This window comes from Labrus mixtus, chromosome 11, assembly GCF_963584025.1.
Source record: "Labrus mixtus chromosome 11, fLabMix1.1, whole genome shotgun sequence".
In the NCBI taxonomy this organism is placed as follows: domain Eukaryota; kingdom Metazoa; phylum Chordata; class Actinopteri; order Labriformes; family Labridae; genus Labrus; species Labrus mixtus.
This window is the reverse complement of record NC_083622.1, coordinates 27114589-27129942: the sequence shown is the minus strand read 5'-3', so window position 1 is coordinate 27129942 and position 15354 is coordinate 27114589. Positions and strand designations below refer to the sequence as shown.

At 40.8% G+C, this 15354-nt stretch overlaps 1 protein-coding gene across 1 annotated transcript in view; it reads right to left on the bottom strand.

The window, feature by feature from the left end:
• The window catches only part of LOC132984342 (zinc finger protein 236-like), a 64865-nt gene extending 50060 nt beyond the window's left edge, over window positions 1-14805 (bottom strand). Inside the window, exons 1-8 of the mRNA XM_061051140.1 lie at window positions 14717-14805; window positions 12426-12559; window positions 9722-9886; window positions 9423-9601; window positions 7515-7645; window positions 5606-5778; window positions 559-681; window positions 44-217 (exon numbers count right to left, since the gene is read on the bottom strand). Of these exons, the coding sequence (XP_060907123.1) occupies window positions 44-217; window positions 559-681; window positions 5606-5778; window positions 7515-7645; window positions 9423-9601; window positions 9722-9886; window positions 12426-12559; window positions 14717-14768 (1131 nt within the window). The 5' untranslated portion in view covers window positions 14769-14805. The remainder of the gene's footprint in view (window positions 1-43; window positions 218-558; window positions 682-5605; window positions 5779-7514; window positions 7646-9422; window positions 9602-9721; window positions 9887-12425; window positions 12560-14716) is intronic.
• Between the last annotated feature and the right edge of the window lie 549 nt (window positions 14806-15354).

Here is a 15354-nt window from a genome sequence, read left to right as displayed (position 1 = left end):
GACAATCCAGTTGATTTAGTGAGAGTGAATGGCCTTCACTAACCTGCAGGATGTCCTGGTTAATTGCAGTTTCCAAGACCATAGCAGGCTCTGGAGGTTGCGGCTGGGCTGTCTCCACGCTGACCTGTTCAGACAGCTCCAAAAGTTGCTGGATGACATCTGTCACCCCCTCGCCGCCCTCTGACGCTCCAGGAGCTTGACCCGTCGTCTCCGTCTCCTGGGGGGGGGGGGGGGGGGGTAGATATGGAAATGGGTAAGAAAGAGAGAAAGAAAAGAAGAGGACCAAAATTGACAAAAAATGACAAGATCAGGACATGCTGTGATCTGAAAGTGAGCTCAATTTTATCAGGGGCTTCCTGTGCATTATTAAATAAAATGTGCCTACATCTGTTTGACTCAGTGGCATTTTGATTTACCATGCATCATGCCAACAGACACTACAACAATACAAACAGTGCTTGTGCTTAAATACTGAACAAAAGGTTGGTGCCTCTGTTGATAGGACATGACACATTTCTTCATACAACCATTTTGCTTAAGTTATCAGGGTTCTTTTACCGGAGTACTTGAAGGCACCTCAATCACTGAGATGTGCATCTTGCTAATGTGGGCATTCAGACTGCCCAACTTCTTGAAAGAGCAGCTGCAGTCCATGCACGGGAACAGTGGTACGCCTTTTGTCTAAAAGGGAACATAAAACAAAAACACAAAAAGATGAATGGCGGCTATCATAGGGCTATGTACAGTATCTGTTTGGCTACTAAAGCTCACATCCAATGGCTCAGTCCAGTCACTGACAAGCTTCCTGAAGTGTGGTGTCCGGCTATCCAGGTATAATGTACTCGGATAGGAAAGCAGAACCATCGCCAGTGGGTGAAATCTAGCTTATACCACTGCATTGACCCCCATTCTGTTTTGTTTGTACCTTCAAATGTGTATAGAAATACCTGAAGTGTAAGCATCATGTTTGAGTTAGAGCTGTACATAATGTTTGGCAGTTCCTCTAAAATTAAAGTTGCGATGAGACCTTGAATACTTTGTCATGTTTTTTTAGAATAAAAGTCTATCAGTCTAAGTTATATGTGTCTGAAAGTGTAAAGGACAATGCTTTGTCCACCACTGAATCTGACATGGGAAAGAGGCAGTGGTGACATTTACATAGAAAACAGTGGAGTTTGTCGAATCTGCCTCAGGGGAGCTTTGAGGAGAAAGAGAACATTCAAAACAGCCACTGGGAAATTTGATAGGGTTTGGCAGACCTTTAGACCCAACTCTGTTTAAAAATGAAGAGGGAGAAACTATTCGAAAAATTAACCACTGAGAATACATCCAGAAATGAAATGACAGAAGAAAACAAAAAGAATTCTAAGTTAAGATAGAAGTGGTGAAGCAGGGCTTTTTGAAATAAGGGCACGGTCACACTGGCCATCTGTACCGTGCCCAAGCACGCTTCAACCCTGAAGTCTAGTTTGTTTGACCAGTGTGACCGCTCTGTATCGTGCTCACGGTACACTTCCTTGGCTTTGGCACACTTTGGAGAGGTGTGCTTCGGCACGGTACACTTCATGCACGAGCACAAGCACGCGGGTACACAACGCTGACAGCCTTCATTATGGAGAAATCCAGAGTTTCATGGCTGTATCTGACTAACATGACTCAATATAAGACACAAAGTAGTGGGGGATAAGTGTGGCTGAACAGTGATTGTTTACAGAAAAAGAGAAACTCATCAGAAAGGATGAATTTGGAGCTTGTTTTCTTAGATTGTGAGGGCATCTGAGAGGTCCAGTCAGACTGTATCACAGTCATTATGGTGGCTACAGGTATGAGTAGGCTATGTTATGGAACATGCTGTAAAGGAAAGGTGGTTGGACAATGAGAGTTTCACTTCTCGTGTGGTCAAGATGTGTGTTGTCACTGTAGTGGTAATCATCCGGTGAGAGCAAAAGAGGAGACAGAGGTGAAATGGGTGTCATATGAAGAGGAGGAGGTGAGAGAGAGATTGAAGATAGAGATAGTAACAGTGAAGACAGGATCAGGACAGAAATTGGGATGTAAGAGTGTGAAGAAGGGAAACATGGCAGAAATCTAAAAGTTGAGTGGTGGGAGGTGTCGGAGGTTCAGAAGTATTTGGTTTTGTAGCAAAGGTAATTTGGTGAAAAGGGATCCATCTAAAACGGGTTATACACTTATCTCTTCTGGGTATTGAAGGTTTGCAGGTTTGTCGGCTGGCACATTAAGGAATGAAAGGTTTGGAATTGGTTGTAAAGTTCTGTTTTAAAAGGGTGTTTTATTTTCTATACATACTGTATATACCACCCCTAAAATCAAAGTCCTTTTTACGCTGTTAGAACCGATGCACATCTAAAAAGTTAATTTAATGAAATAGAAACAAGAATATGTAAGTATGGCTGCATTTGCTTTCAAAACATGTGCCTAAACACACCTTGACGTGTCAGTTGGGGAGTAACAAGCAAAAGCAGTTTAAATAAGATATTGTGTAATAGATGAGATTTTTGGCTTTTTAGCTCAAGCGTTTCTACAGAAGTGAAGAAATTAATACTTTAAATCCAATCTCAAATATGAAACATGCAGTCAAAAGTAACGGAGCAGTGTCGGTTCATACAGTGGCCGTTGTCAACAGACTGTTGTCATAGAGACAGAACGGACATGCAGTGCTTTTCTTCTCAGCAGACAAACGCTTCATCTGAGCGCACAGCCAGGGCTATGTGGCCTAACAGTGCCTTAAAGGATCCAATGAGGTCAATTATTCTTGCTTCTCTCAGATTGTATCTTTATTTCAAAGCTTTTTTGTCAGTATGTAGCTTTCATACCGGATTCCATAAATCCACAGAAGCAGTAAAGCCGGCCCCTTATGTTGATTAGGCAGATCACATGTTTGTGTTACGATACTGTAGAAGAACATAATCGCCAATAGAAAACATTAAGAAGCAGTTCACACCGAGCAACGAGGACACCTTGCTCGAGAAGATTTTCCTGAATATTTACTGTTGCGTTCACACATCGTCACACCTGGACTTTATGCAAAAGTTTTACTAGGGCGCTAGCACTCCAACAGCCCCTGTTGGAGTTCGCAAATGCAGCAAGCTAACACTTCAAACTTCACCAAGCAAAGTGAGCTGCATGTGAAAAAAAAGTATTAAAAGTTTCAGTCAGAGTGCGACACTAGGTGAAAGCACACAAGCCTTTGGAAATCTATTCAAACTTTATTTTAATTCTCAGATGCTAACTTGTATAAACCCAGTTGAATTCTTTTTTCAGCTTGCACTGGCAGTTGTCAACTAGATTAGTGTGGTACTCCATGTGCGAGCACAAAGCATCTTTTATACTTTGAGGCTTTGTTATCTTTTTGGAAAAAAAAAAAGTCCTCCAGCGCTGAGCTTTGTGGCATATCCACTGATGGGGGACCCGCTGCACCTCCTGTGATGGAGATCATTGTGTTGCTTTACAATCAGACTGCCAGAAAGCTGACCAGGTCCAGACTGCATTCACACATTATTGGAAGCAGCCTTCAACAAGGAGCTATTCCCAACACTCTCTCACCACCTTTTAATGGATTTCTCTTCAGAGAAAAAAATTCTAAAAAGGACACCAATACACAAACATATTCATTATCTGTCAACGTGGGCCTCACCTGGGGAGGACTTTGATGTATCAAACTCTTTCCACTTCTAAACCACCGGTTTCACAATGAGGAAGTGAACTCAATGACATAGAGTCGTTAGAGAGCAGAGTCCAGGCTAAATTAGGGTAGAAAGAAAATTGCATGGCTCTATAACATTAGCTGCTGTGAATTGCTTACAAAAGGTAGGAACCAAATGAGGAACAAAGAGCTGCAGTTTCATCTAGTTCCATTCCCAGCAGGACAAACAAATATTGCAGGGTGTCCCCTTGCATTCAGAGTCCCAATCTGTGAACAGGAGAGCTGTGGTCATTCAGTGTGTGAGATCGGTGTGATACAGTAAAACAACCGTTGGGCTACAAACGGAATACAATGTATATATATACAGAATTACCACAAAAAAAACAGCGTATAAAGTAGAGATAAAAATATGTGATGAACAGCAGTATGAGCTAGTCCATAATCTGAAAGCATTTAATGGTCTTTGCTCTTTTGTGGGTTTCCTTTAGTTCTCTTGCTTAACAAAGATAGGTAGCATACTAACAACATGACAACAAACACAATTTAAAAACACCAGCTATTTTACTGGAACCATTCTACATGTGACTATGTATAGGTGGGGGAGAAGGCAACAATTTCCCTTGTTAAACGAATGGTAAATGGTAAATGGACTTGTGTTTATATAGGGTTTTTCTAGTCTTCTGGCTACTCAAAGCGCTTTTAATTCCCTGACACACCAAGCAGACGGCAACGAACTAGTGATGACGAAAGCCGCCCGTGGCATCGCCTCATGTCTTGCCCAAAAAGTTGCACTAGAACACACCGCAAAGACTCCAGCCGACAGCCAACCACCACGTACTTTCTGAGCATGCCTGAGAGGAAATAACTCTCCATGCCACGCCACGGGAGTCCGTTGTTATGATACGAGAAGACCATATTCACACCGCTGTCGCACACCACTCGTATTATAGGTAGCCTACTCAAAAGTTGAAATCGGCGCTGGCGTTGTCAGCCCTGGGTCTTTTAGTGGAAAAAGAAAAGAAGAGGGCGGAGGCGTCAAATGGGTGAAACAGCGGATACGGCATGCTCAAGGGGCTTTCCCGAAACCGTTGTCGAGAGCATAGGCTGTAAATATTACGAGAGCTGGACATAAATGAAACCTCCCAACAGCCAATCAGAGAGATTCCTCTCACCGACGCCGACTCAAAATGTTGAATGGGCCAAAAAAAAGGCAGACGGGGGCCGACGGGTAACGACGGAGCCGGACTACCACAAAAACTAGGGCGACAAAAGCTCACCCGACGGTCCAACTAGGAAAGAGGGCCGACCATCTTCTCTGGTGTGGCGGGGTCTTTACACCGCAGGTCACACCTCCCCAATCACACCCTGAAGGCAGAGGCAGTTATGTAAAGAGACCATCAGTGTTAAATAATACTTTCACAAACATTCATACGCTGCCGTCGAAGCAGAGGGAGCAACTTGGGGTTAGGTGTGTTTCCCAAGGACATCAGACATGATGCTGCAGGAGCTGGGGATCTAACCAGTGACCTTCCGGTTGAGAGACGACCGACTCTGCCAACTGAGCCACAGCCACCCCACAAATGTAGTCGGTGACAAAAACATCATCTCTATTCATAAGCACTGAAAAAAAGTCAATGAGTCCTGAGGATGTAGGGAGGATGCAGTGTGTCAAACTTGTCTTTTCCTTCCAGACAGAGAGAAACATTTATGATGTGCAAATTGGAGGGGTATTCTAACGTTCTTACATTTCTCCTTTTCTTCCCTCCTCCACATTTCAAGAGCACTGACAGTCAGTCCATTATTTGACTCAAGTTAATACCTTCACTAAATGTCATGAATTGTTTTATTCCTCAACTCCCCAACCACACATGCATCTGCAGAGGTGTTTTCTGGACAGCGTTTCAGGCAGTAAGCGTGAGTGTTTGTGGATTTCACTCTTACCTCTGAATGAACTCTCTGGACGTGGGAGTGCAGGTTCCCCTTCTGGGAGAATGAGGCCGGGCAGAAAATGCAGAGGTGAGGTTTCTCTCCGGTGTGTCTCACCATGTGAGTCTGCAGCACCACCTTCTGGTTGAAAGCCTTCCCGCAATGTGAGCACTTGTAGGGCCTCTCACCTGGAGAGCAAGGTCAAGTCAAAGACGGGTTAAAGAGGAGACTGGAAACAAAGACCATCAGTTGGCTTGACTTGGTTTCCAAGCTTGCGCAAATAATTAGAATTTAAACTAGGAAGAAATTCTGGAGAAATCTTTAACATATCTTTTTTTATGAGAGATATTTATAAGCAGACGAGTACATTTCAAGCACATGATTTTACTTCAGATAAATGACTCAATACAGGGTTTATGTTTTTTGTAGAACATTTTTTTCCTCTATATTTCAGCAATGTTTGACGAAGATAATGTTTATCTTGAGTTTTTACAATCGTCACATTTCTATCTGAACTTTTGGCTGTATTACTTTTGGCAAGGAAAAAACACAAAATGAAAAACGTTGTCTATCCATAGGACACTCAACAAAATCCACAAAGTCTCTTTTCTTTGTAATTCCTCCTGCCATATCAACAATATATATATATATAAAAAAAACTCACTGGAATCATCAAACATGCTGCTAAAATCACCGAACACCATCCAAATCCAACTGTCAGAACTTTACATGCAAGCAGCAGAAAAGAAAAGCGGTCTGCATCACTGCGGACCGTTCACATCCCCTTCACCCCTCGTTTCAACTGCTCCCCTCAGGCAGCTGTTTCACAGTATCATTGGTTAAAAAGAAAACTATTTTATTCCCACTGCAATACGCATTTTGAACAAGGCCAGATAAACACTACTTTGCACATGTGTTTTCTCCTATTTATGGAACTTTTGGTGGGAATGTTTTTATGTTACTTGAGCCTCTAACCAAAGGTCATTTTCTGCCACTATGTGAAGACAATACCGTTTTTTTAATCTTGAATATATTCAAATAGCTAATGTTTTACAGATGACCCTTTAAAGTTATTATTAAAGCAGTGATTGTTTGTGTCTGAGTAGTATGACAATCCAATTGTATTCCTCGACACCTAGCCGTACTTCAAGCCCAAGTTATATGACTCAAATTAGATAGATAGATAGATAGATAGATAGGAACTTTATTAATCAATCTTGTACCCGTTCCCACTCTTCTAAACATCAGAAAGAGAGAGAGAGAGATAATTAAGCATTGTGTGTGTCTGTGTGTATTTGGCAGCCGAGTGTGTGTGTGTAGTCTTCCAAAGTGACTCTTCACCTCATCAGCTTAAGAGCTGCTTGAGATTTGAGGCACAGATGAATTGTTTCCATCCACCATTAGTCATCCAGCCAGCCAGACAAACAACTGAACATGATGTGTAAACATCATGTGGGCGGAGGCTGCTGGCTACTTTATCTGACTGAACCCAGACAGATGAACAAGCACATGCATCCACACAAAGATGTTAGAATGTTAACACTGTATGGCAACTCTCCCCACACAGGGCAGTGAGTGATGCACTGCACTAAAGGTTACAGTCCCTGAGAAAATGAAAGGGTAAACTGCTCGGTCAGAGGTGGCTATGTCATTGATTCATTTCATAAAAGTACATTTAGTCTGGAGAGACAATTGAGAGCCTTTACTTTCACTCCAACAGGTCACTGCAGTCTACTACTGTGAGCTACAGCCCCCAACCAGCAAGCTGTACAGTCCTACATAAATCTACCAGGTGGCTGTGCATTCCATCATTAATATAAAATAAATAAAAACAGGTTTGTCCAACATTAGAAACAAAACTGTTTCATCTGAGCACAATATGTTCCAAATGCATGAAATCTGAAACCCTACACTTTTGACTTACCTGTGTGTATTCGTATGTGCCTCACAAGCTGGCTGGGCTTTTTGAAAGCCTTTCCACAGTGATGGCAGCTGTTTGAGAACCCGCTGCGGTCGATGTTCTTCTTGTAGTTTCTGGAACTAGAGTTAAGCGGCCTGTGGAGAGAGGAAAATCACAGAGGATCATCAAAACAATGAAAAATGTACATGTCATATACTGTAGGATTTGTCATATACTGTTTGTGTGAATGGAACCTCTCTACTCATTTTTTCAATGACGTCATTTGGACATTGAACCTTAAAGTGTTGTCATTTGATGCAAAAATAAAGATAAAAACAAGCTCCTTGTTTGATATTATATTAAATAAGAACCCGAAACCGCTTCAATTAGAATGTATGAAAGAGCATTTTTTACAGAACAAGTGTGAAAATAAGTTTGAAAAAAAGTGCTTATTTCTATTTAAACCAGAACCGTGCTGTTTATTTTGCACTATTACTTTACCTTTTTAAATTGTTGGACCTTTCTTTCAATTTCGCACCTACCCTATTTAAATGATGTTTGCAATCTGTCTCTTGACGACCCTGAGGAAGGCCACAAGCCGAAAGGCGTCGGTCTAATTTGTTAATAAAGTTGATCATCTGGAGCTTTTTTTTTAACCTCTTCAAGCCTTTCACTCTTCATGCATTTCGGTAGTTGGTGAAGTTGTGCCAGAATAGAATAGAAATGTTTGTGTTTACAATTCTCTTTTGTCTAAAGAGATGTACAACTAAGAGGAATTACAAGCAAGGATCTAGATAGAAGGAAACAATGTCACTGTAGCTAACAAACTGCTTCAAGTCCAATCGGTCCAAGGTGATGACATTAAGCGCATGGTGAAAAGAATTGATTTTTTTCCATTTTAATCTATTTTTCTTGTTTTTGTTTCCTTGTTTATTTCATCATAAACATCTTAATCATTATCAATTGGTTGAGTGTAGAGGGCGAAGGAGTTGTAGTCCCGGATGAGGGAGTTCAGGTAAGGAAGGGGCCGTTTTTGTTGCTGTTATGTAAGCGAGCAGCAGGGTTTTGAATTTGATGCGAAACTGGCAGCCAGTGGAGGGCCACGAGCGGTAGAGTGATGTGTGCTGATTGGGGAATGCTGATGACAACTTCTGCTGCTACATTTTGAATAATCAGCAGAGGTTTGAGTGTGAAAGCTGGAAGACGTGCCAGTAAGCAGCTGCAGTAGTCAACACTAGGTGCAGGTGACACTGTGTTTTATCTGTGACCATCAGATATTCTGGGTTTCTATTTTTCCATTAGACCACATCTTTAATTTCCACGCATGCAGATTTAAGTTGATAAAGCATGAAAATGCAGAAGCGACATCCTCAAGAGCTGTTGCTGTTACCTTTGTTGTGCCTGGCACATTCTTTCACCTTGGTTTGAATGTATAGCCTCCCTTGGTGACAGTGTATGGATGTTTGGCACACAGCGTGGAGGACTGTTAGCCTTGTGGGGGCTTATTTTGGCTCTTTGGCACATTCAACTTGTGAGGCTGAATGAGAATGTACAAACTGTGTTCCCTGATTTCTTGAATGCCATGTTACATTTCACTGAATGGATACCTGCAGAACATATTTTTTATAACCAGAAGTATAATAAAAGAATAAAACATAAAGTAATAATAAAGACTTTAACTAAAAAAAAATCATAAATCTCATGTTTGTATCTCCTTAGATCTACATGGTGCAAAAACTGCACACTACTGTAATTCAGTTGGCATTAATCTTGGGAAATTATTTTTGAATAATGTCAAACACTGACTGAGGACAGATTCAGTGCATATATATTACAATCACAGTTTCTTTAACTGTTAGATTGCCTTAACTTCAAGCAGTTTTGTCTGACTTGGTCAAATGCAATAAATCAGCATCTGTAGCCCTGCCTGACCTCATCTTGGCGTGACTCTTCATGTGCTCCTTGAGGTGTGCTGACGTCTTGAACTCTTTGTCGCAGGTCTTGCAGGTGTAGACCTTGACACCTGTCAGCTCTTTGCGGTGGTCCTCCAGGTGCAGAGAGAGCTGGCTCTGAAGAACGAACTCATCCCCACACTCGGCACAGATTAAATTCTGTTAGCAAAAAGTGGGAAGGATGCAAAAAAACAAAACGACGGTGAGTTTTTTTTGTTTGTAACGGCTAGCCAATGCAAATCAGTGAATATTTCAAGTTGAATTGGTCAGCTGACTAACCTCCTCCTTCTCGTGGAGCATGACGTGAGATTTCAGGCTGGCAATGCGGGAGAACTTCTTGTGGCAGACGGGGCAGGTGAAGTCAGAGGTTGTGTGTGTGGATTTGTGGAGTGTGAGATTGAATTCCACATTAAATGTTTGTGGACAATGGTCACACCGATGAGGCTGCAGAGGAGAGGAGACAGAGTCAGAGTATTGAATTAAATAAGTGGAAATTACCTTTCACATCTCCCTCTGCACTCAGTCCATGCTGCCATCGATTCTTACTCTTGGTTGAGAGAGCCTGATTGATTGAGGTGTTACTTTATTGATATTTTGACTACATTTGTTAAGTTGAAAAGCTTTATCCTCCTACTCTTCAGATTAAAAAAAAAAACTGTCTCCTGGACTCTTGAATCCTGTTTGTACTTTGCAAATAAATAGAGTTCAAAGATAATATTCCTGTCATCATTGAATCATGAATATTTTACAAGTTGGTGTTTTCCACAGATAGATAATACCTGGGTGGTTTGCCGCCGCCCAAGTGTATTTGCCGACGTTTTTTACTTTTGATATTTTTATTTTATTTTAACCTGTTTAAGATCGGCGTTCACAATCAATGAACCAGTGGGCAAACACTCCTCACTCGCTATCTTGCGTCTTATAACCTGCAGCACATGACACATGCTTTGCAGGTGATCAGAAAGAGATAGCTGTAGCTTATCATTCATCCCTGTCCATGCCTTGATAGAGGTGCGAGATCTCATGTGAAATATGAACTTCCTCATGTCTCTGTTTTACTCTGAGCAGGTGTTTGCTGTCTACGTCGTTCTGCACTTTAGTTGTGGATCGTTTCCCTACTCCTTGTCCCCTTATGTATCATTTGTTGTGGTAACAGAATATCAGGTGAAAAAAATTAAATACCAGGTTGGTTTATTTTGACTCCTTTATAAAACTCACTGCTGATGAGAAGTATAATGTCAAAGATCAGACAGATACAGGCTTAGAGAAACAGCAGTGGGGGGGGGGGGGGGGGGGGCTATTTAAATTAAGAGAGAAAAGGTTCAGGTGAGGAGGGGGTGGTGTGTCAGTGTGTGTGTGCTTTGAAAATCGAAACATACACAAGAACACTGACTCATGTGGTGAGTGTTGACAATAATTGTTTTCAGTTGAGCAATGTGTATTGGAGCATGTTCCTACGTAGGACCACAAACATGGCAGCAGAGGGAGGAAGTTACAACAGCCACTGACACTGAATCACTTCTGTTGATCAGTAAACACTGCAGCAGAGGACATTACGACTCTGATTCAACATGTACAAGAAGGTTTGTTCTGTTCCGAGGGGTTTGCAGGGGTTTTTATAGTTTTCTCAGCTATAGTTCTGCTGTAGCAGCTGTGACTGTATGCATTTTTCCATATTGGTCTTCATCTGGGGGTCAGACTGTGTCACTGCAGCCTGACAATAGTTCCCACTGTTCAGATTTCAAAGGCAGAGTACATGTTGTGCTTGTGCACTCCACAGCTTTCCAAACATGGCAAAAAACATGTCTCACACAGTCCTGCATCGGGTCTTATTTAGAAGCTCCACCAAGAACGTTCTCATTTACATATTCTAAATTAGGGGGGGGATCTATATCCTTATAATGAAGGTTTTAGCATTGGCTCACATTGGAAGGAACACATATACGCTGACGCTGATACTGATACTGACGTATCCCTTAGTGCCAGATTGGCAAGATATTGTCGGATGACCGATATATCAGTGAGACTCCAAAGTAGTGGCACTTTTTTTTCCTCTAATGTCATTGTGCAAAAAGAAGAATAGTTATTAATTAGAGATATACAGTACATGGTAAATGGACTTGAGTTTGTATAGCCCTTTTCTAGTATTCTGACCAATCACAGCGCTTCATGTCACATTCACCCATTCACACCACATTCACTCACTGATGACCGAGGCTGCAATGTAAAGTGTTCATCATCATTAGCTAATCCAATTCATGAACACTAACATGGTGCAGGCGTAGCAGCGGGAGCATTTCGGGGTTCAATGCCTTCACCAAGGACACTTTGACATGTCACTGCAGGAGCTAGGGATCAAACCCGACCTACTCTCTACCACTGAGCCACAGCCACTCCAATGTGTGTTGTGTGAGAAGAAAATACCCCAAAAATGTCTGCCATGATACTGATAAAAGAATAGTCAAGTAAAGTAGATTCTGCACCAACACACTGTACAATATCTGTCTCACTATTCAGTAGAATGCCCTGAAATTTCTTCTGCTGAGGAGGAGATGAGCAGCATTAAAGAAGAAGGAAATCCTCAGGGCACAAAAGGAGAGTTTAGGCTCGTCCAGGAGCTGCAGCACTCCAACGACCACTTCACGAGCATCACACACATTTTAAACACACCTGGTAGGCCCAAACTGTTGGACATTTCTTTCCAAACAAGAACTTTCTTGTCGATGTCCCGGTAGGTCTTTAAACTAGACTTCAGGAAAGTGAGACACTGTTTGTTGTGATCTGATCTACCCTCCTATTGGACGTCTAAGAGTGATGTGCCTAAGTTGAAAATGTTTTATAACTTCCACACAGTGCGCACAGACAGCAAGTTGCGCTCAGTTTGGCGGGGCTAGCATACTTCAACAACACTGTCTGAAAAAATACAGACTGGTGCATGTTCTATGAAAAGGTCAATGCCTGACTATGATAGGCTGATGCTTACCTTATCATTACTCTCATGTTCACGTAGATGTTTCTGCAGCTGGCTCTCAGTGGTGAAGACCTGGGAGCAAATAGTGCACTTCTTGTCCCTGAGCTCTCCATCACTGAAACTTTCCGCCTTGGAGTCACTTGGATCTGCATCTATTGAAAAGTGTGAGAGAAAAAAAGTGTGAATGTACCAGTTTTGCACAAGAGGCCTCTTTCATGACACAGGTGCTGAAGTCTGTAGCTTTATATTTTTAATAACCGTCTGCTTCCAAAAGACTGTTTTTATACGCCCCATCATTTATTGATCCTTTCTCCAAAATAAAACTGTGTGGTCGATTGTTTTAAGAACTAGCATGCTGAAGACAAGACACTTTGGCATTAATATGAAAAATATTATTCTCAAACTATGGACATAGATATTATGGAGTTTGTATTATTTTAATGATTAGTGTATAACAGGATCCTTTGGGACCCATTTGATGCCTCTAATGCAACCTCCTTCCTGGGGTACACATGGTAGTAAAGTTGAACAGTAGCCTAAAACCCTACTAAAGTAATCTCATAGGGCTGACAATGTTAAAGTCTAATAATGACAGGAGGAGATCAAAATTGAGAGATTGAGGCAGAAACTGACACCCTCTGATATCACTCTTTATTTAGTTTTTTTATTTGTCAGGTTAATAAGCGTTTATCCTTTAAATGTTCATGTCAGGGTGGAAATAACAATAGTCAGAATATACTAACATACTGGATTTTCTAAATAAATACAAATTAAAGAGCTAAATATGTGTGTGAATTAGGTTTGAAAGACTTTACATTCATCTTATCTGTCAAGCAAGGTGTGTCAAAATCAAATACTACTGGTATATTTTTTGTTTTACTCACTATCACATGAATAAATCCATCAACAGTGATGTTTAAGTTTTTATAGGACGATTTTTGTCTGAAATTGTAAGTGTTATTTTACTTTTAATAACTTTCAAAAGCCCTCTTTTTAATATTAATTTCCCCCTTTTGTCATTGTGTGTTTGATGTATTTGTGTGTGAAACACTTTGAATAGCCTTGATGCTGAGATGTGCAAGGCTATATTTAAATTTAAATCGCCTTGCCTAACATTTAACACTAATGTTCAACAGCTTGGTACCACGCGTCCTTGGTCTGTTACTGGCTCATACATTGATAGAAAACTATGTGCCTGAATTCCATTTATTGAACACAGTATGAACTCCCTCTGGAGCTGATATAGTTTTGATGTCCAGCAGGTTCACTTATCTTGCTTCTATCCGCAAAATCATGTGGGAACGATTTGGCAACTTACGTGTCATAATAGATAGATAGATAGAATCTTTATTATCATTGTATACAGGGACACAACGAAACTTTGTTAGCAGCAATCCTAAACAGCAGCGTTTACAAAAACAACAACATACAAAAAACAACAAAAATATATATTTGTGGTGATATGAAAGAGAAATATGCAATAAGTGACCAGGGAAATTGCTGTTCAGTGAATGAATGATAATAATAATAAATAAATAGACAGTTGTGGTGACTGAAAGAATATATAGTTATTGTTCTGCAGTGACTGATTAGGTAAACACATATATATAGAGAGAGATATAGTGCAAATAAGTGAAGTTATAGTGCAGTGAAAGAGTATATACAGTTATTATTGTGCAGTGACTAGATGAATAAATACATAGACAGTTAAAGTTAAAGTGCAGTGACTGAGTAAATGATGTCTAGGTTTGGCCAAATATGTACAATATTGACATTGACACAGCTTAGCAATCTGAATGATTTCCGACACACATGTGAACACTTTGTTTGGATCATGTCACAGCTGACCAACACAACACATCCATGAGCAGCTGGACAGCTTCACTAACAACATCTAACTCACAGCTGCAAACATTTAGCGTGTTAGCCTCGATGCTACCAGTAGCAACGTAAGCTAGTTAGCAACAACAAGCTAACAAATGAATTACAAATAAACTAATTTTAAGTGTAACGACCAAATATTGACTAACACCACACGCTACCGCGGTTCTTCTCCTCCCGGACACCAATTTAGACTGGAAGCCAATAAGAAGAGGCACCGAGATGTTATTAATATCATTCCGCCTCAATCACTCCTTCGCCGCACAAAGCAAAGCCCACCCGCAATACTATATCCGGGGACTATATACACTACATTGAAGTGTCATTATAAAAGATACAGAGCTATTTAACCGAACAATGGCGGGTTATTTGGGTAGCCCAAACTCCGTATTTTTTATTAGTTGCATTTTGGTACTTGTTACCTGTGTCGTCGTTGCTTTTAACTCTCTGTTTGCGAGGCCGGCCCCGCGGCATAGTTCCAGTACTCAGGGTGGGTGTGCTGTGAACGATATGCTTTTCAAAATGGCGACTCTGTCATCTGTAGACAGCACCATGAAGACACACAGCTGCATGGAGTAGGGAGACATCTACCGTTTGAGTAATTGTACTATACAACTTCAGGTACATAAAAAAACAACTTTTCTCTTTAAATTAATGATAAACGGAGCGCGCTACATTATTGTAATCAATAACTAATTAGGCCAATTTGTTATTTAAAAGTAGCCTATATTAGATTGACTGTCAAGTTAAGTTGTTGTTTTTTTGCAGCCTACTCAGGATAAAATGACTGCATTCAATGGTATATCCTCCTTAATATAAGTGAGGAACCTGTTTGACCATAGTAATCCTTTAAATATTTCAGGAAAAATTATTGAAAAGCTTTTGCACACCCCTGTGACCCCAGAATTCTATCTATTTAGATAACATCCTGGTTGTGGAAATAAAGGTGAGTTTATAGTGGTGGAAATATAAGATAGAAGGCCTAACAATACACAAAGCCTACAGATTTTTATGAAACATAATCCTAATTCACAATGATAATTCTGACAAAAAAAACAAA